Source organism: Dicentrarchus labrax, unplaced genomic scaffold (assembly GCF_905237075.1).
Source record: "Dicentrarchus labrax unplaced genomic scaffold, dlabrax2021, whole genome shotgun sequence".
In the NCBI taxonomy this organism is placed as follows: domain Eukaryota; kingdom Metazoa; phylum Chordata; class Actinopteri; family Moronidae; genus Dicentrarchus; species Dicentrarchus labrax.
In genome coordinates, this window is record NW_026136714.1 from 27,204,458 (window position 1) to 27,226,259 (window position 21,802).

Below are 21,802 nucleotides of genomic sequence, written 5' to 3' on the forward strand. Positions count from 1 at the left end.
ATTAGTCAATTGGTCTGAAACACACATTATCGCACATTATCGCAAGATTTTACCAAAATCTATTAAATCACTTCGACAGTCTTATGTACAACGGTGCACACAGAGGTCAGCAGAAAATTCTCTTTCTACGTTTGTAAGCAGTTGTCACTGTAGTAGTAATGCAGTCTTCAAAGGTAACCATTTAACCTGCTGTCAATTAGAGCTGGGTTCAATCTCAACACAACTTACTGGTTCTGGTGGATCTATAGTTTCTTAGTTTATTTATCAATTGACTAAATTTTTTATTAATGCTATCTTTACCCAAACTACTAATAACATTCTAGATAACTAAGCTAGTTTAGGCTCAGAGAGAAGGCCTTAACATCAGTCTATTCTACTCATTTTTATTCTCTTATATTCCCTGACCTGAGGCCAGTTTGATCTCCAGGGCAGTGCGAATCAGGGCCATCAGGGTAGAAGTGAAGTGGACGGTGTTGTCATCAGCGATGGGCATGTTCATTTTGACGAGACGCTGAGGAGAGGAGATGAGTGGTGACAAGGATGTGAGATCAGTGAATAGTAGCAAAAAAGCACAATCAGAACATAAAGTTCACCCAGAGAAATCAATCTGTGTGCTGCTGTGATCCAATACCCTCCATGGATTCACTCTCCTAGCATTAAGTACCTTACACATGCTTTGCTAAATTTTGTTGATGTACAAGTTTGGCCGTATTAGGAAAATCTTACTGAGACTCAGTTCAGCACACAAAAAGCCTTCTCTACAAGTACGTACAGAGGAGACAAACTAGACATTCACATTCACTGCTATTAGCTACAGTATGCACTACGCTGCAAGTCAAAGTGCACTGGTGCAAGACTGACATTGACCGAAAAAAAGGTGAGAAGAAGGCATGTAACGCATAACCATGAAGGTGCCTCGACAGTCGCAGGAGCTCGACTCTGTGGTTGCCAACCTAGCAATCATCAACTTGGAGTTGAAGAGGTTGAGTATGCTCTACATGTACAGTAGCAGCTAGCAAAAGTGTCCATTCCACCAAGCTTGGGCAGCCTTAGCAGTTAGACTTGGTTTATATGGGACTAATGGCACCACTAGATGCATACAGAATGCTGTGGGATTGTTGCTGCAAGAGTTGAGCTCCCCTGAACACAAAAAGCATTCACCTACATATGCTATCAGTGGCAGTGCAGAAAGTAAGAAAGACCAGATTCAGAATGAGACGGGGATGGAGGGCTGAGGGGCAAACACACACATACATGTACAACCACCCTATTTTGCATGTGATGACACACTTATCTATTCATACATATACACACGACAGGCTGCACAACCCATTAGAAAGACAGCAATACTGACAACTAGAAAAATCAAAAGACAAGTGCAGTAGCTGTTGTAGACAGAATGCTTTTCTAAGGAATCAGGGTGAATAAGATCTTATATTTTACTTAAAGAAAATCTTAACCACGTCTTATTTGTAACCCTACCCTACCTACCTATGTGACTTTACATGGCCACATTTACATCTGGTATTAATTTACAATCATAGCTGCTCATGTTAGTGCATGTGAGTCCCTCAGTACACCTGAGCACAGTGAATAAAACTGCTGTTTTTCTAAGCCGGGAATTCAGGGTTCATTTCAACTAAAGCAGAGTTGGTGATTGTCGCAAGGGCAGAAAGACAAACAAAGACAGTTTTGGTGAGTTTAGTTTCTGTCCATTTTAAAGTGTTTCACTTAAATCTGCTCGGTTACTGGTTTTGCTAACGGAGTCTGGCTGGCCGTAGCACCCAGTGCTTTGGTCTGAGAGGATGGTGCTCTAGTAGCAAATTCATTTTGTATATATAACCTTTAGAAGAAGAATATGATCACACTGTACAAATGACTCCTGGCTGAGATCTGATCACAATGTAAACCACACTATGGCTGGATGTTGATCACATTCTGTTTATCCATTCAGATACGATATCCAGGTACAGATCAGGTAGAAATTTGGTCTATTTTATTTAGCTCAATCTATATTCAGCAAAAAATAAAAGCAAAAATCACAATGCTATATTTTTATCAATGCTGAGCAGCACTAAGATTCTAACACAGAGACAAACACACACAAACACAAATATTTCCAACAGTGGATAGACTGAGATGAGATTAGAGAAAGAATGGGAGGGGATGGGCAGCAAAGACAGATCAAAGTGAAAAGCACACATACAAAGTATTACTCTCAAAGAAAAGCAACAGAAGCTTCACATACACGCGCACGCGCGCACGCACACACACACCTAAGTGCACAAACCAGAGGATGCACACACGCACAGACACACACTGCTCCACAAAATCAAACCCCAAATAGGGCATACCATTCAAAGGAAATAGAGACATAAAGTAGCAAATTTCCTCCATAAACACAATATGTCTTAATTAACATTACTTTAAGTCTTTTTAGTTAAGCTCTATGTTATTATCATTAGTGATGGGTATTAGCCCAAACAAGCAGCTATGCTCAAAGAAACAGGAAAGACAGTAAAGAGGAGGTAGGGGCTTACACCAAAAATATCAGAGCGCTAGCAAAACAAAGTGAAGAAACGAGGGAACACTGTAGAGCACAGACATTGGCATGAGTTCACGCCAATGGGAGAAAGGTTGTTGAGCACAGGGAAGAAGGTGGAGGAAGAGGAGGGTCTACCTTGTAGGCGACTCTTGGCGGACATTTCTTTCCCAAACCTAAGGGTGGGGACATGTGGAGCAGCATCTGATACATATCGAGGTACTTGATACGGCCACTTCACAGGGTAGAAAATCAAAAGATAAACAAAACGCAAACAGAGAAGGATGGGGAGTTAGAGAGGGAGGAGAGGAACAAAGGGAAGAAATCAACAAAACAAGAGAATAATGGAAAGGAAAAACAGAAATCTGTTGTTAATAGATTTCCTAGAGTGAGATGTAAGGTGGATGTCATCCTCAGCCACTGTGTCGGGGCACAGGGATGCATCGCTGTGGAGCTCAGGATCCCTGACAGGAAACATGGAATGGCAAAGAGTGAGTTTGGTGGGAGAGGGGAGGAGGGGAGAGAAGAAGGGAGGATGGGCTGACCCAACACACAGGATGCTGATGGGAGGGAAGAGAAATGACAGCATTGTAACAGGGATGTCTGCCTCTGCATGCTAGCAGACATCCCACTGGTACTTCAACCAGGGTGCACGGAGACAAAGGTTTCAATGCCAGCCCGAACTTTGGTTTGGGGCTCTCACTAAAGCCTGGCTTTCCTCTGGCAGTCATCTTGATTTAAAAAAAATCATATCACATTCCTCATGAAGCTTTTGATCTGATTCAGATGTTTTAAAGATCTGAATATAGTGATCAAATTTGTTTCAAGACTTTTGAGGGTTTCATGTCTGCCGTCCAAACATTACAGACAGGAGAAAGGAGGCATGGAAGGCAGCATGTTGGGACACTGCCGTGGCTTTGAAAGCTTTGTTTCCTCTCCGGCATCATCAACCAAAGCCAGTCAGTTTGGAGGGGCGGGTGCTAGTGTAAAGGCGATTTCATTGGTGCACAGCCATTCAGTTAAAAGTCTCTTGGCATAAAGTGACACAAAGCACCCTAGTGACGAAAATGTCTGGTATTTGCAAACCTTGTATGCTACCCTATTAGGGCAGTTCTTCCCTAAGCCAAGGGGGGGTGAGATAACGCGTAACAAATTGTACATATCCTTATAGGAAATCCGTCCGCTGTGGAAAAGAACAAGCACATAAATAAACAAACGTTCAGGACAGCTTAAAATGAAACAGTGATCATCAGTGGGCTGACTGCATACAACAAGGTATAGGGACAAGGCCTGTGTATACAGCCTCATTCAGTCACCTTAGTCACAAACTGGGAAGAGAGGAGTAAAGTTAGGGGGTCTATTCCCTCCACTTTACTTTGTATGCTATTCTCTGGAGCCCAGAGAGAGGACTGAACATACCATGCAGCCGGGTCGTACTCGGCCCAAACCCGGATGAACTCATCGAGGTGATGAGGCCCCAGGATAGACGAGTCTCTGGTTAGGTACTCAAAGTTATCCATTATGACAGCAACAAACAGGTTCAGCATCTGGAACACAGATATTACGTAGAGTTCACATGTGTGTTTTGCAGGGATGGTTCACTGATTCACATCGGTGCCAAGTTTAAGATAAGATTGGTTAAAACAGTGTGCACTAGATACAATTTGGGATGAGCTCTGGAAGAACATCTTTGCACAGCTAAAAATGTTTTTATATGTAATTATTAATACAGGCCCTATGCCTTTATTATTTAAAAAGGTGACCAATGATGTTATATTTATTTATTCTCTAAATGGTTTCTAAAGCTACTTAAGCAGAACCAAAGAAATAAAATCAAACTATCTGTACCATATTGAATTCCATAGCATCATATTCTTTTGACTCGCATTGAATCACATTGTGTTGAATCAAATCGTGTCTAACTGCACGGCATCACAATAGGGGTGAATGGTATCCCATTGGTAGTTGCTTTATGTATCTTTAATGTATCGGATCATTAGATTCAGTGAAGGAGATGCACATCCCTAATATTTTGGACATTTTGAAAAATGTATTAATTAATCTAAGTGGCACTGTCATGATCAAATTAGCCACCTGTGGAGGGCGAAGCAAGTCTGCACATATCTCTCATACCAAGTTTTACTTTGGTAAAAGTTTTGAGGGAATGGAGTGTCTACAGCAATAGCATTATAGTCTTTTAGCTGTGTTGCACCATCCACTTGTATATAAGCTGATGATACAAGTATGTCACTTGAATAAGCCACCAATCAAGCTTTAGTAAGCCAGCTAGCTTAAAGAGCTAGTGTAACTTACTTGTACTAGCATGCGCCTGCCTGGCTAGCGGTTGGCCAGAAGTTTACCAATTAGCCATGCAAGTAGTCACTAAGTCTCCAGGCTTATAGCTCCGCCTACTTCTTAAGGATTTTTCTTTCAAAATTAAATGATAAAAAAGTCAGTTTAACGGTCCAGTATGTAACATTTAGAAGGATCTATCAGAAATGAAATATAGCATTCATAGGTATGTTTTCATTTGTGTATAATCACCTGAAAATAATAATCGTTGGGTTTTGGTTACCTTAGAATGAGCTGTTTTTATCTACTGAGGGAGCGGGTCCTCTTCTACAGAGTCCGCCATGTTGAACCACCATGTTTCTACAGCAACTTCACCGCTAGATGCCACTAAATCCTACACACTGGACCTTTAGCATGAACTAAAATAAAAAATAAAATAAACTAAAACCTAAAAATGACTCGATATTTGACATATCCAATAAGTCAAATTACACTTACACTCACACTAAAAAATCTAATCAATCTGAGCTTTTCTGCAAGACCAATTCAACATTCACATCTGAAAAAATAAATCACAAGCCAACAGTTACAGTTGCTACATGTAAGCCTGTTTCATTACTGACCAGGAAGGAGCAAAGGAAGATAAATGAGACAAAGTAGAAGTAGGCAAAATCACTGCCGCACTCTTTCCCATTGGACCCCGATTTCTCGTCACACGCTCGGTGACTAAGACACGATAACATGATCTCGTGCCAGGCCTCGCCAGTTGCACTCCTGATACACATAAAAACACAGACAGACAGAGAGAAACACAGAATCTTTGATTGAGGAGACATAAAGGGCTGGCGGTTTTGCATATTGGGAGTTCAGCTTCAACAACTTTAAACAGGTTGACTTCTGTGCTGTTTTTGATTGAGAAATAATCATTTAATTACTTCTGACTGATGTCACATTAATGCCTCTTTTCGAAAAAAAAAAAAAAAAGTAGCCTAGCAATAAACAACCCACCAACTGCCAATGGATTTTGATTCAAAATTGCTGATTAGTGCTCAAAAGTACACCTTCTTCAAACAGAACCCATCCACTTCAAATCAGTGTGACGAGCACAGACAAAATGACAAAAAACTGAACATTTCTCAGTTACAACTAAACTAAAACTAGTTTGTGTAGGACCTTGTGGCTCACAGTAAGAAGCTGATTGAGAAAATATTTTTTTAGGGCCTTTAATGCTTACTAATGAAATTAAAATTAAAACAATGTCTGAATCAGTCTGAAACCAAGCTACGTCCCTGAAATCTGCAGTCATTTGGATTTCAGAGAAAAATTCTGATGAAATAAATAATTCATTTCATAAAGACGTAAAACTATTAGGCCATATTAATCTCCAATGGAACATTGATTGCTCCAACCACGGACAGAATGAATTCCCCATACATTTTAAAATACAACTTACAAAGCAACTATGTAACAGATAAGTTGTGCTTGGTGTCTGAGGATGTTTCACTGCTTACTGGAGCTTGTTCCTGCTTCCTGTTACAGTGGCAGCTGTTCTCTTGGGGCTACATCAAATTAAAGGCTTGCTAAACAGCAGAGCCATTACAGAAATCAGTTCCTCATACTCACTAATTCTTAAGCCAGTTCTCATCATCTCATAAACATGAGACCAGGATCAGAGTGGATAACAGACACATGGAGAGTGCTTCCAATCGGGTTCAATACCCCAGATAAAAGAGGGCTTATTTAAGGAATGAAAGGACTAGCCTTTATATGGACTAAGAACTGTGTTATTATTGTCACACTAAACAGTGTTTAGTTCTGATGACTATATCCTGAAACATTTTACTTTTTTGCTCAGCTACCTTTATTTAACAGCTGTACTCTAGTAGCTTACTAGTTACTTAGTATCAGATTTTAATTTGACACACAGAACATATAAAATATGATGGTAAATGGACTGTACTTATATAGCGCCCTTCTAGTCTTTCGACCACTCAATTCGCTGTACACTACATGCCACACTCACCCCATTCACACACATTCATACACTGATGGAACTGGCTGCCGTGCAATGTGCCAACTGCTCACCAGAATGGAAACTAATCATTCATACACACCGTCATACACCGATGCACAGCATTGGGAGCAATTTGGGGTTTAGTATCTTGCTCAAGGACACTTCGACTTGCAGCGAGAGGAGCCGGGGATCGAACTGCCAACCTTCCGATTAGTGGACGACCCACAGTACCTCTGAGCCACAGATGGACTGTAATCAATTAAACTACCCAATAGGGCTGTCGCAAAATACCGATATTGACGCTAATCATGATATTTAAAGAGGAAATATTGATATTGTGTTAATAATACTCATATGGGAGTTGAGTCCTTACTGCAGCCACCCAGGACCGAGTCCAAACTGCTGCCCTTTGCTGCGTGTCATCCCCTCTCTCCCCCATTTCCTGTCACTCTTTAGCTGTCACTATCGATTAAAGGCAATAAAAGCCCAACAGAGTGATAATTAAAGTTAAGTGTAATTCATTTGCCGAAAAAGAGACAAAACACACATCAAAAGTTAAAGATTAAATTGACTGATAACGTTATTTTAAAATTTTCTATAGGTATCGCAATAATATCATGAATTCTTTTGGCACAATAATCAGGTAGTCAAAATCTAATATACAGCCATATTACTGTATATTAAGTAGTTAAAATTAGCTCCACCTCAACCAGCCACAACATTAAAATGTTATTTACACATTAATGCCTCAGTAATAACAATAATAATAATCCAATATTACATATAATGTAACACCTATTGATCCACATTTCATATTGGCATATTTTGTCAATAATACTCTTACTTGGTTGGGTTGTCTTGGTTGACACGCCTTTTCAACATTGCGTGGAAGTCAGGGACAGTGCCGAAGGAGTGGCAGACTGGGGTGGTGGTTCCCCTATTTAAAAAGGGGGACCAGGGGGTGTGTGCAAACTATAGAGGCATCACACTACTCAGCCTCCCTGGGAAAGTTTACTCTAAGGTGCTCGAAAGGAGGGTCCGGTTGATTGTCGAACCACTGATTGAAGAGGAACAGTGCAGGTTCCGTCCTGGTCGTGGAACAACAGACCAACTCTTCACTCTCGCAGGTGTCCTGGAAGGGGCCTGGGAATATGCCCATCTGGTCTACATGTGGATTTGGAGAAGGCATATGACCGGGTTCCCCAAGATATCCTATGGGAAGTGCTGCGGGAGTATGGGGTGAGGGGGCACTTCTCAGGGCCATCCAATCCCTGTATTTCCAAAGCGAGAGTTGTGTCCGGATTCTTCGTCGTAAGTCGGACTCGTTTCCACTGGGTGCTGGCCTCCGCCAGGGCTGCGCTTTGTCACCAATCCTGTTTGTGACTTTCATGGACAGGATATTGAGGCGTAGTCGTGGGGGGGAGGGGTTGCAGTTTGGTGGGCTGAGGATTGTATCGTTGCTTTTTGCGGATGATGTGGTCCTGATGGCATCATCGGCCTGTGACCTTCAGCACTCACTGGATCGGTTTGCAGGTGAGTGTCAAGCAGCTGAGATGAGGATCAGCACTTCTAAATCAGAGGCCATGGTTCTCAGCAGGAAACCGGTGGATTGTCCACTCCGGGTAGGGAGTGAATCCTTACCCCAAGTGAAGGAGTTCAAGTACCTCAGGGTTTTGTTTTGTTGAGTAGAATGGAGCAGGAGATTGGCCTGGAGAATTGTGGCAGCAGGGGCAGTTTTGCGATCCCTTTATTGAACAGTTGTCACAAAAAGAGAGTTGAGCCAAAAGGCGAAGCTCTCGATCTACCAGTCGATTTTTGTTCCTACCCTCACCTATGGTCATGAGAGATGGGTCGTGACCGAAAGAACAAGATCGTGGGTACAAGCAGCCGAAATGGGTTTCCTCAGGAGGGTTGCTGGCGTCTCCCTTAGGGATAGGGTGAGAAGCTTGGACATCCGCGAGGTTGAGCCGCTGCTTCTTTGCGTCAAAAGGAGCCAGCTTAGATGGTCCGGGCATCTGGTGAGGATGCCTCCAGGGCGCCTCCCGAGGGAGGTGTTCCTGGCATGTCCAGCTGGGATGAGGCCACGGGGCAGACCGAGGACCAGGTGGAGAGATTATATCTCAACACTGGCCTGGGAACGCCTCGGGATCCCCCAGTCAGAGTTGGCCGATGTGGCCAGGGAAAGGGAAGTTTGGGGTTCTTTGCTGGACTTGCTACCCCCCACGGCCCGATCCCGGATAAGCAGATGAAGATGAGACTCTTACTTTAAATAAAACTCTATACTTTAAACACTTCCTCTGTAAATGGACCTGTACTTGTATAGCGCCTTTCTAGTCTTCCGACCACTCAGCACTTTTACACACATTCACTCAGTGATGGCAAAGCCCACCAAACAGAAACTAACTCATTCATACACATTCACACTCCAATGCACAGCATCGGGAGCAATTTGGGGTTCAGCATCTTGCTCAAGGCAGGCATGAAAACGGGTCAGGGGTGAAAAAGGTGAGAAGGATATAACCCCTCTAGGGGGGTGGGGGCATTCTCCCCCGGAAGAAAATTTTGAATATTCAATATTTTAAAGCATCAATCTGATGCATTTTGAGATGCATTTCTGGGGAGAGCTGGAGAAACTTAACTTAAGCCATGAAATAGGGATGGGGATCGAAACCCGGTTCTATCAAGGACCCGGTTCCACTTTTTTCAAAACCTGAAAATCAATAACGTTTGGGCTTATCGATACCACTATCGAGTCTCGTCGTTTTTTTTCTCCCGTAGGTTCTGTAACGTAATTGTGTGTCCCTCGAGTCGCGGCATTTAAATCTAATCAATCCAATCACTGCAGCGTGTCCACCAATGTTTTTGAATGAAATTGTAAGCAAACAGGTATTAAAAGTAAAACAAGTGAAGTCTGGCAGTTAACTTTGCTCGCGAGGATGGCTGAACGGGCGAAAAGGTCAACAGTTTGGCTTCATTTTGCCAAGCTCAAAGATAAAGAGGAAGCGAAATGCAACTTATGTTGCAAAATCATTTCTTGTAAAGGGGGGAACACAACCTCAATGGCCAAGCACATTAGCATTGTGCATCAAATAAAGGCCAAATGCAGTACCTTCGACTGTCTCCGGGTTGAAAAGACTCTGTCTCCTCCTCCTCCTCCTGCTGCTGCCGCACCACCACAATGTTAGGCTAACGTTAACGGTAGCGTTAGCTAATAATTTTCCACCGGAGCTTTAGCTGGCTAACGTTGCGTTCTCTCCTGCTGTGTTCAATGACTCAATTCATCAAGTTGTAGCTAACGTTAGCTAAGCCTATGTCAACAGAGCTCCTGGGTAACTCTTATATGATATACCAGAAAATTTTAAAACACGAGCGAAGCGAACTGCTTGTTAACCAATCAGGTGATGATATTCCCCTCCCTTCCCAGAGAAAGAAACTGGTGATGCACGTGCAAGCTCCCTTCTGGCACGCACACCGGTTCGCAGTTCACTGAATCTCTGGTACCTACACCTCCCCCCCTTAAACATTTTCTCATCAAATCTACATGATTCACGTAGGTCACCTATTTTGGTTTCAAAATGGCAATTTTCGCCGAAAGGTGAGTGAGTTTCACGTATGCAAGGGCACTTCGACATGTGGCAGGAGGAGCCGGGGATCCAACCAACAACCTTCAGCTTAGGGGACGACCCGCTCTGCCTCTGAGCTACAGCCGCCACTCCGTCTGTTTCCAGGTATGATAATTCTTCTGTAAAGTAGTTTAGATTATTACTGTAGATGAAGTTAAAAAACAGCCTTGTCCTGCGATAGAAAAGTATGCAGTTTAAACAACTGAGAAGAAAACAGGATTTGTCACAAAAAAAAGCCTATGAAGTATGTATGATTGTTAAAAATACAAAATATATGTAATACAGTGAATTGTAGTTCCTATAAATCAGTAAAATCTCTGATTAATATTTACAGGAAATAATCAGCTCAAAATGTATCCAAATCGTTGCTTTTACACAAACTTCCTGCAGTTCTTGTGTTCACTGTCAGGGCTGTCAGTTTACTCAATGATAGTAAATGGCTCCCGGAAGGGAAAAGGTTAAGAACCCCTGACCTACTGGACTGCCTGCCCAGTAGAAAGTCCCAGTGATGAAATTTTTTCATACAAAACTGTCTGTATTTGGTAAAGGTGATCTAATGTGCTTCTTATACCTGAACAGCAGCATCAGAGCTTGGAGGAAAGTGCGAAAGTTGTTGTGGTGATTGATTGCTGTGTCCTCATTCAATTCAATGTTGCCAAACACCTACAGCAGAAACACAGTGAGGGAAATGGATTTTTACTGTTGTGGCAATGTGCAATTCATACATTTTCACTGTGAACCACTATATGAACATGATGGCCTCTCTGGCCACAGTAGTGTGACATCACCCACCTGCATCCCAATAATGGCATAAATGAAGAACAGCATAGCAATCAGCAGGCAAACATAAGGCAGAGCCTAGAGGAAACAACAGGAAACCAAAACACATTAATTATTAATAACAACTGAATTATTCCAGCCACTTTGTTTGTTTGTGTGTGCAGGTAGTTACTGTGTGTGGGTGTGAACTTGTATATGGATGTTAGCATAATGGTAAACGGTAAATGGACCTGTACTTGTATAGCGCCTTTCTAGTCTTCCAACCACTCAAAGCGCTTTTACACTACGTGCCACATTCACCCTTTCACACACATTCACTCAGTGATGGCAAAGTCCATCAAACAGACTCACACACCAATGCATGGCATCGGTGTGTGAGTGTGTATGAATGTGGGGGTTCAGTATCTTGCTCAAGGATACTTCGACATGTGGCACCAGGAGCCGGGGATCGAACCCACAACCTTTCCGATTAAGGAATGACCCACTCTGCCTCTGAGCCACAGCCACCACATACATGCAGTATGTGTGTGAATATGTCAGTGAGCATGTGATAATGTGTGTGAGCAGACCTTGAAGGACTGGACGAAGGTCCACAGCAGGATGCGGATGGTGTAACCCTGCCTCAGCAGCTTGATGAGCCGAGCAGCTCTGAACAGCCTCAGGAAGCTCAGGTTCAGCAGCCTGTCCTGTTAGACACAGACAGGGACATGAAGCACTTACCAAGCACATACCCTTACCACCCACTGAGACACACACCAGTATCAGGGCTGAACTGTTTTAAAAGGCACTTCAGCTGGATACAAATGATCACATTGGTGACATGCTGACCCCTTTTAACAAGTATGCATGAGCAAAAACATACAAGGCCCAGGTGTAAATGCACTCTTGATGCATTATTGTCCATTTATTTATTGAAGTCTTTACTCATTTATTGAATTAATCCCCAGTTTCTTTCTTCATTTGTACATTTCATGAAATATTTAATCATCAAGACGACAAGGCCTAAAGAGGGCATTCTCCTTTTTCTGGAGCAGGGGTGATAAACAATATGCTGTGCAGAGATAAAGGGCTACAGGTTTCCAGCAGCTAATAAAAATCTGGATCATGTCTCAAGTGTGAGAATGCAAGTACACTGGTGTGTTCAAATGGCGTATCTGCAGTGGAAATATATGGGTGCATCAGAAAAGCAAAGGGCATCTTAATACAATGCTGACATGCCCATATCATGTACATCTAGAGCTGCACAATATGGTAAAAAAAAAAAGCATATTGCAATTATTTTGATAGATACTGCGGCTGTGATATGATTCACAATTAGAGGGAATTATTGAATCACAGCTTTAATTTTCACTGAAATAAACCATTAAAATCATGATGATTTGTCAGAGTCTGTATCAAACAAACATGTTTTCTTCAATCTGGAGAACAAGAGGCCAGAGAATCTCTGCAGCTCTACAGTACACTTCATTATAATGCCATTTGTCACATATGTTACCTTTATCAAGAAATTGCAGCTTTATGCTATTTGGAAATTGCACTTGGCCATATTGCGATTTTGATAACATTGAGATTAATTGTGCACGTCTACATGACCTACACAAATAAACAAGACCATCAGATAGAAGATTGGCTATTTACATATACAAAGAAAGTATATGTGCTGCTCCCATGCACCTAACTACACATACATACAAACACACACACACACACACACAGCATAAACCAAGTGCTTGATCCACTCACATCATTCTGTACACTGTCTGTTAGAAAGGGAACCTGTGTTGGCATCAGTGCTCTGAAACTAAAACTGAAAGTAAATCCTCATGCTATGTGCTATTTCATTAAAATATGTTGTGATGATGGCTGAAACAAACCTGCTTTGGGCCTTAAAGGGCCACTCCACTGACTGGAGAATTTGTATGACACTTTTCAAGTGTAGGTTCCACTACATTTCCATAAGTGTAAAAAAGTATGATCCATAATGGGAAATAAAGACCTTTCAGACATGGAATCTCTAACTTTTCCACCATCACCATCTTTCTGAAGTGATGGCTTTTTGTCATTCATACATAAGGTTTACATTGTGTAACAGAGGGCAGGACAGGGCAGAGCCTTAGCGTTAGAGCAATATCTGACACCTGGTATATGAAAAACAGCAGCGTCACAGCTGTGAGTAGAAAAATTAATGGAGTGAAGGATGAGGATTGTTCTCTTGCAGCCATTTTAAATCTAATTTTGTGGAGGAAGCCTTACTTAATGAGGGGGGAGTATGAGATGAGTTTGCCCTCTTTTCAGACTTGAATCCCCTGATACATTTTCTGATCATCTTCATCATTCATTAGAATTTTGCTGCCTGTTCTAGAGAATCTAAAATGAATTTAATAGCCATTTGTTCAAATGCTGTATGTAAAGTGCGTTGCAGGATATTCATAATTGTATTAATGCAGCAAGAATGAATAAAAGATGAACATTCAGGGAGGGCATGCTGGTCTGATGGTTACTGTTGTTGTATATGTACCAATTTTTTATCTCTTTTTTCCCACACACACGATGGAATTTTTTTTTTTTATGAACTCATCTGACATCAGAACTCTCCTTTACAAATTTAAATTGGCTCATACACACTATTTTGTGATTTATTAGACTAATTAGGTTTTCTTTGTGCTAGTGCAAGTAATGATAGCTAAGTGACAAACTGTGCATTAAATGTCTTGCTGTGTGTACTGAACCTTGTAGTGCTGTAGATGTTTTGTTGTGACTGTATTCAGACTTATGCTGTCTTTTTACAGAATTATAGTATTTATTTTTTTAAAAGTGACTTAGGGACTTGTTCAGACATGTTAAAGATTATTTTCCCATTTACTGTATGTAAAGCCCCTGGCAATGGAAAAAAACCCACTAACACCCACTAACATCATCTTCAGTGGGAAAGGGTACAACTGACCCTTTTTAGAACCTCGGTCAGCTTCCTCCTGTCCTCTACTTAGATAAGCTATGTGCTCGTCTAATCTACGTATGTTGAAAAGACAAGCATATTTTAAAGATGGTTGAAAGATAAAAGCAACATATCGGTGGATAGACTAAACTAGCAATCTACATCAATCGATTTCTAGCTAATTAGCTAGTTAACAATTAATGTACATTTGCTAGACAGTTAGCTAGTGTTTAGCTCTGTAGTAAAATGCTACTTAACTGGCCATCTAACTAGCTAGCTAGCTCGCATTTTGCTAACATAAGCAAACTGAAGATGTTACCATACATCTCGCTTTTGACCATCTCCAAAGTGTGGTTGTCTTTTCAACACAGCTGTTATTGGAGCACAGAGCAAGAAGGCTGTGGGACTATAGGGTCATCACGGCAGTGATGGAAACATTATCATCGTATATGTGCTAATTTTAGTGAAAAGGGTATAACAAGTTACATGGTTGAAAGGGATTGAGTCAGTCAGTCATCAGTTTTTACCATTCTTATTTTAGTGCGTCTCACAAGTTCCCCAACTTTATGGAAGCACAATATAATATATATAATATAACTGACTGCAGTACTCCTTTAACAGAACATTTTATATATTGAATAAAACACTAGGTGAGCTAAAAGCAGAAACAGCAACAGGAAGTCACTCACCGTAGTCTAGTGATGTTTGGGACCAGGGCATGGCAACACCGGAGACGACAATCAACAAGATGACAATGTAGAGGGAGAGAGACAGAGAGATATAAAGAGCAAGAGGAAGAGAGAGAGAGAGAGAGAGAGAGAGAGAGAGGACGAGACAGAGCAAGATGAGGAGAAAGGAAGATGGAAGAAGGAGAGGCGAGACAGTCATATTGCACAATATAAACTGATACAGCTCCACAAATACACACATCTACAGGTAAGTGCACACAGAGGTACTGTCTGGAATGAATAAAGAAACTGTCAAACAACACAAAAAGCACAGCAGAGTACTGCTCCACTGTAAACCCTCTCTCCTGGTCTAAAGCTGTCAGGCTCTCTGGACCGCTGCCATGTGATTGTCTTATGCTGATGTGGCTAGTTAGCTTGTTTGCACAAAGTGTGCTGTACAGGCGTGCCCCTGCCCCAGCTCATTACCATGACAGCTATGTTGTTTGGATAAAGTGCTCTTACATTGATTTCAGTCACCAGGATGTCAGTGATGCTGCCCAACACGGTCACAAAGTCAAACACATTCCAGGCATCCTTCAGGTAGTTCTGGGAAACAACAGTTGAAGCTCATTAGCTGTTGTTCATTTTTCAGGACATTTAAAGTTGCTTTTTGAATGTTACCCACCAGTGGACCAAAAGCAATAATCTTGAGGATACACTCCAGAGAGAACAGAGTGGTGAAGACAATATTGAGGTTCTTCAGCATTGCTTCATAGAAGTCTGGAGCTCCATGGAACTGAAAGACAGTGGCAAGCAAATGGTGTTTTAAGGTACATTTTACTGGCATGTGGGTGTAACCCTGTTAAAGGCATAGTCTGACATTTTAGAAAATACACTTATTTGCTTTTTTGCTGAGAGATACATGATAAGATCATGATGGGTGAGAACCAGAGGGGTGTGACATTTAACCGACAGGACAGCCAAAAGAAAAAATGACCATACTTTGTCCTGACTTTGTTTATTAAATAAATCTTATATATTAAAACTACATAAACATGTGGATGACAATATACTTAATGAACAATATTTTGACATTGATTAGATTTTTTTCTTATGTTTTAAGTGCACTTACGCCCTATACACACACACACACATATATACCTGTATATACTTTCTGGAATAAATAAAAAAGTATCTGTATATATATTTATATATGCAGCAAATATATATACATATGGCCAAAATGATACTTACACCCGACTGGTTCTCACCCCCGGAATATCAGTCTGTTAAATATGAAGCTACAGCAAGCAGCTGTTTGCTTATTTTAGCTCCCAGCAAACATAACAACCCATAAAACCACAAAGTGTTAGTTAGTAAGTTAGTTTTTACTTATTAAACAAATGAGATATAATGTATTAATTAGTGAGCTTTAGAGGTACTGGTTGGCAAGGTGTCTTACCTACCTAGCCAGTCTTAATGCTAAGCTAATCGGCTGCTGGCTGTAGCTTCATATTTACTGTACAGACATGAGATTGGTATCAATCTAACTTTCTGCAAGAAAAGGAATAAGCATATGACTCAAAATGTCAAACCATTCCTTTCCATGAATCCAAAACTGAATTCATATGACAGCAAAAAAAGATTGACTAACTGTATCAATATCCTACTCAAAAGTTCCAACCTTCATCATGAGTACCACAGTGTTGAGAGCGATCATGATCATGATGGAGTACTCGAACGGAGGCGAGACCACAAACTTCCACATCCTGTACTGGAAGGACTGCGTGTTCTCGGGCATGTAGCGTGTCAGAGGTTTGGCGTTTATGGCAAAGTCAATGCAAGCCCTCTGTAACAACAAACCACACTTCTGCTTCACAACTGCTCTCAATACCTTCAGAGGATGAAAGCATACATTCACTACTGATCATTCAAAATGTGCACTGGCATGAGCAGCTGGGACTGATCAAATTAGACAGAAAGAATAACTGAACCAATTATTGAACATGCATTTTGGTACCAGGTGCTAATTCTAGTTTAAAAACTGTGGATCTTAAGCTCAAAGAGTTGATACATAAGGAACAGACTTAAAAGATTATTTAAAATAGCGTCAAGCAACTGTAGTGGAAACTGATGGAGAACAGTTTGACGACAGGTGAATAACGTACAGAGGTGTTTTTATTGCCGGTTTTGGCTCCTGGCACCAGGGCTAAGTCCGCGCACGTTAGCTGCACAAGGTAACTAGCTAATGGCATCTAACATTAGTGTTGGCGGCAATTAGCAGGGGTTCACTGGAAAACTGCTGAGCCCCGTCCGTTTGCATGCCAGACAATATCAACTCCAAAACATATGATCCAGTTTCACCCAAATCCCTGATAAAGTCATGTTTCTGTACAGTAAGCCGGACCCAGAAACACCTTCCCTAAAGAAATAAGCTAAAACTGTTGCTGGAGATGAATGAATAACAGCATTGTGTAAAAGATACTGACTGTCAAAATATTTTTTTTTGCTGTCTGTCTTTGCTTTTACCTCATTCTTTTCCAAGCTGCACTCAGACAGGGCCTTGTCTCCCTGCTCCTGGAAGGTGATGATGATCAGAGCGACGAAGATGTTGACAAAGAAGAAAGGGAAGACCACAAAGTAGACCACGTAGAAAATAGACATTTCTATCCGGTAGCCTGGACTGGGACCCTGGTCTTCAAATGTTGCATCCACAGAGTGCTTCAAGACACTGCGGGGAGGGTAGAGCACAACAAAAAACACAGCTGAGAGACAGTAATACATCCAGTCTGTAATGTTATTCTCCAAAGCCACGGACAGACTAGGGCGTGCACAAAAATACCATGAATTATAAACTATATAACTGAACTCGTAAAAAATTTCCAAACATGAAACATGGAAGATGACCAAAATGATCCACTCCCCCCACACTGCCATTGAAAGGACATACATCTATTTCTGCAGGAAATGTTACTGGTAGCCTACAGGTAGTCATCAGAAAGGCGATGTTATGGTTATCTGACGAAAAGATTTAAATGTCTTGAGAAGATTTTTTTTTTGTCTTTAGTATGGTTCAAACTCCAAAAACAATGGATCCTACATTTCCCATAATGAAACTCATTAGTGTCTTTCCTTTGACTGTCCATGCCTGGTATATGCCCACATGTTTCAAACTGCTACAAACATCCACAACTCATAATGCAGGCTTTCTGTTAGACATGAAAAAAGCTGCACTTACGTTGGCCAGCCCTCCCCAGTGGAGACGGTGAAGAGGGTCAGGAACGCCCACAGCACGTTGTCATAATGGAACTCATATTTCTTCCACTCTCTTGGCATGGCTGCCACCTCATCTTTGTCATAGTCTAAGAACTGTCCTCTGGAAGACATGAAGGCATAAATAAAGCTGAGTGGGGTTAGACAGGTACAAGGTCTGATTTTGAACATTTAACAATTTAAAAGATTTTGAGACAAGAAATTAGGAAGTTGGGGGGTTTAGACCAACTTGCAGTCCTTCTCCAGGCCCTTGGACTCATCTGTACAGTAGAAGAATTTCCCCTTGAAGAGCTGAACTGCAATGACCGCAAAGATGAACATGAAGAGGATGTAAACAATGAGGATGTTCAGCACGTTCTTCAAAGAGTTGACCACACAGTCGAACACCGCCTGATGACACACAGAAATACACACACATTAGATCTAAAGTGGAAAACTAATATCTATTCACCGTGTCTGTCAGGAGGCTGCTTTCTTACCCAGAACTGTCTTTAAAATGGTACTCTTCATCTCAACCTGACTCTATACTTATCTGAGTGGGACTAACCTGCAGGCCCAGTTTGGCCAGTGGGAATAAGTTAATTATTTCCCAGTGGCCTGGCCTGCTTGTGGATCCAGACAGGGAGATCCATTAGCATATAGAGCTAAAAATTCATATTATATGTAAAGATCACTTTTTAACAATTCAAACACAAGATGGACGGTAAAAAAAAGATGAAGCTGAGCGGAAGAAAATAAAGAGAGGAAAGGCCCCAGGTTGACTGTAAACTACTAATACACTAGATATCAGGTCTGTCAGGAGAAAAAGTATGCTCCCTGTAGTTACAAAAGCCTGCAGCAATATATTATTAACAGTCAAACAAAGCAGAACAATGTAAACATAAAACTGCCCCAATGTGACTCCATTACTTTAAGAAAATAAGTCATGTATTCTGCGTAGGGTGCAAGACCTGCTCCTGTCAGAGACAGATAAACAAACACTCATCTTCTTTAAAACCTGCTGCTTGCCTTCCTTCAGAAGTCGAGTGCCACAGACAACGTTTGGAAGTCAAAAAGTATTCATAGACAGACCAACAGGTTTTAGGTAAGTTTGAGTTTTACTTAATAGCTGAGCTGATGGACCTTTTTCACAGCAGCCATTTTGACATGAAATAGTTGGGCAAAAATCAGTGTTACCAATGATACTAACAAAGGTTCTATTCAGGTCAAACAGAGTCAGGGTACTGTTATTGTGCATGTTGGCTTACTGGAAAGGCTCTGCTTCACTAGATGGAATGGAACCTTATGTTGTAAAAAAGCTTGATTATGGTGCTATGATACCCCAGCACAACTATTGCTTCTGTGGCAATACGATTTCCTGCCTTAACCACATTTGAACCCTGCTAACCTGGCTAAATGAATCAAAATAAACCAAGAAACAGCACTGGAGCAGAACCTTGAGTTTTGGCAGTCGCTTTATGGTCTTGAGAGGTCTGAGGACACGGAGAACCCTCAGTGACTTGATAGTGCTGATGTCTTTGCCTTTGGTCCCCCTGTAGAAAGCAAGCACAGTTGGCTCACACACAGAACTATCTAAAATCAACATGTAGCTCATCAGGTATTTTTCTGTTTTTACTAATATACAGCACACGTAGGAGAAATTGGTTTTTATAATTTACTTTTATGGGATGTTTCTGGGGTAGAAGTCAATCTTCAACCAGAGTCCCTGAACAGGATTAGTGGGGACAGATAATGGAGCAGCAGGAGGTGAACCTTGACAACCAAGGCCTTATTATCCTGTCACTCACATTTCCTTTGGTTACCATATATGGCTGCTTACTAATAATGTTAACCATTTGATTTTAATAAATATGGCTGGCACTGCTCTCATGAGACATATTGTAGACTTGTACAGGAAGGAAAATGTTGAGAACGACATTTCTAAGAGACCATGGTGTAGAGATATTTTATACTTAAAGGAAGAGTTCAACCTTTGGGGAAATACATTTGTTCGCTTTCTTTCAAACAGTGAGATGAGGAGATTGATATCAATCTCATGTCCAAATTTGAATCACAGAGCTGGAGTCAGGACATGGTTGGCCAAGCTAAGCATATAGATAAAGCAACAGTACCCTGTCTTTTTCTATAGTGAAAAAAGGCCTACAAACACCTCTAAAGCCCATTTTGTCAAGTGTATAAAGAAGAAAACATCACTTACTGCCTCTTTAACACATTGACACAAGACTGGTATCAATCTTATCTCAACCTCAGAAAAAAACAAATTTTAGGGTTTTTTTCTGAGTTATTATGCAGTGACATTTTAATCATTTATTACAACCAAACCATAATTACTTCTTCTTGCCAAACGTACTCCCACTGTTATTTTTCCATTACTTAAACTGAAACAAAAATAGGGTATGTTCAGCAGAATATTCTCTATAGTCTCTTGTAAAACAATGTACGGTAGAAAGGCTAAACAGCAGATTCTATCAAAAACAAAACATCTAAAGCTGTATAGTAGGTATAAATGTATTGCATGTGTATGACTGTACGGGGCGGAGGGAAAACATTTCAGTGACACTAACTGGGGCAGGCTATGTAGGACTTGTCATGTTATTCCTGAGCAGTACACACAACCTCACACAGGGTCATGCATCTCCTAGTCATTCAGCTGTGTATATCATGTAATCTTGGTTTACATGAACAAGTCAGTCTCAAATCTCTGTTTGAACACATGCAATCACTAAGTTGGTTCACAGAAAGGTCTCATTTGTCCTTCTGTAAAAAGAAGACTGCATTTCAACATCTCCTTTCCATGCAAATATGGTCACACTTAAGACTGTGCATCAGGGATCTTAATCAAAAAGATGTCTTGAATGGGCATTTCAGTGATTAAGATCTTAGTGATAAAAATCTGAAAGTAATTTACCACCTAAAGGAAAACACAATCAGTCATCAACTGAGGTGAGATGTTTGAGTAAACCTCTGTGAGTTGCACTGTTGGTCATTGGTACACTTTGTATTTCTTTTCTTCTGCATATTTCTCATTTCTCATGTCTTTGCACAGAAACATATCACAAGCAGAGCATTTTCGACGAAATGATCAACCACCACTGTCCAGCAAATAAGAATAGTTGCTTCTCCTCCTGTATGTGTCTATGATTTCTTTACACTACAAACTTGAGAACAGCATCATGTCAAAGTGCTAACAATACCTGGCAGAAAGTCAGTGTTTTTGTTTTTTTTTTTAAATAGTACACCTGATTAACATGAACTCTCCCAACAACATTCTTAAGATAATCTGAAAATATGCTTCTTACTATGAGTGGTGGGATCCTACATAAACACACAATTTTCTGCCAAAGTTTGGACAGTTTTTGGTTATTTCAATATTGTTTTATCACTGATCTGGTTACTGGTTTGAAGTGTGCAGGGCAAAAATGTCAAACATGTCTACACACCAATCTGAATTTAGCAATATTTGAATCAAAATCTGATGACAGTCATGGCAAAATAAGCAACAGATAACCTCAGTTATCTGAAGTTGTCTATTGAATCTGATTAAACCACATCCACACAGCCCTGACGAAGCATGTTAAGGTTTTTTTGTTTTGTTTTAAACTATTAACTAAAACTAAAAATGTTCTTTTCTCAACTTTAACTCTGTTGCTTATTTTGTCATGAACATACAGAAAT

The 21,802-nt window shown here is 40.9% G+C and overlaps 1 protein-coding gene across 4 annotated transcripts in view; it reads right to left on the reverse strand.

Moving 5' to 3' along the window:
* cacna1ba (calcium channel, voltage-dependent, N type, alpha 1B subunit, a) overlaps positions 1 to 21,802 on the reverse strand; it is a 156,738-nt gene that overhangs the window by 27,583 nt on the left and 107,353 nt on the right. For 2 of the 4 annotated variants that reach the window (XM_051422242.1, XM_051422240.1), the window contains 14 exons: positions 19,563 to 19,659; positions 18,357 to 18,517; positions 18,093 to 18,230; positions 17,384 to 17,585; positions 16,539 to 16,703; positions 15,540 to 15,650; positions 15,377 to 15,460; positions 11,821 to 11,937; positions 11,264 to 11,329; positions 11,043 to 11,134; positions 5,458 to 5,608; positions 3,962 to 4,089; positions 2,681 to 2,777; positions 406 to 511 (listed from right to left, as the gene is read on the reverse strand). In XM_051422242.1, the coding sequence (XP_051278202.1) occupies positions 406 to 511; positions 2,681 to 2,777; positions 3,962 to 4,089; positions 5,458 to 5,608; positions 11,043 to 11,134; positions 11,264 to 11,329; positions 11,821 to 11,937; positions 15,377 to 15,460; positions 15,540 to 15,650; positions 16,539 to 16,703; positions 17,384 to 17,585; positions 18,093 to 18,230; positions 18,357 to 18,517; positions 19,563 to 19,659 (1,715 nt within the window). Of the gene's footprint in view, positions 1 to 405; positions 512 to 2,680; positions 2,778 to 3,628; positions 3,726 to 3,961; positions 4,090 to 5,457; positions 5,609 to 11,042; positions 11,135 to 11,263; positions 11,330 to 11,820; positions 11,938 to 15,376; positions 15,461 to 15,539; positions 15,651 to 16,538; positions 16,704 to 17,383; positions 17,586 to 18,092; positions 18,231 to 18,356; positions 18,518 to 19,562; positions 19,660 to 21,802 lie in introns of all 4 variants that reach the window. The other 2 variants (XM_051422244.1, XM_051422243.1) reach the window with 1 other exon arrangement.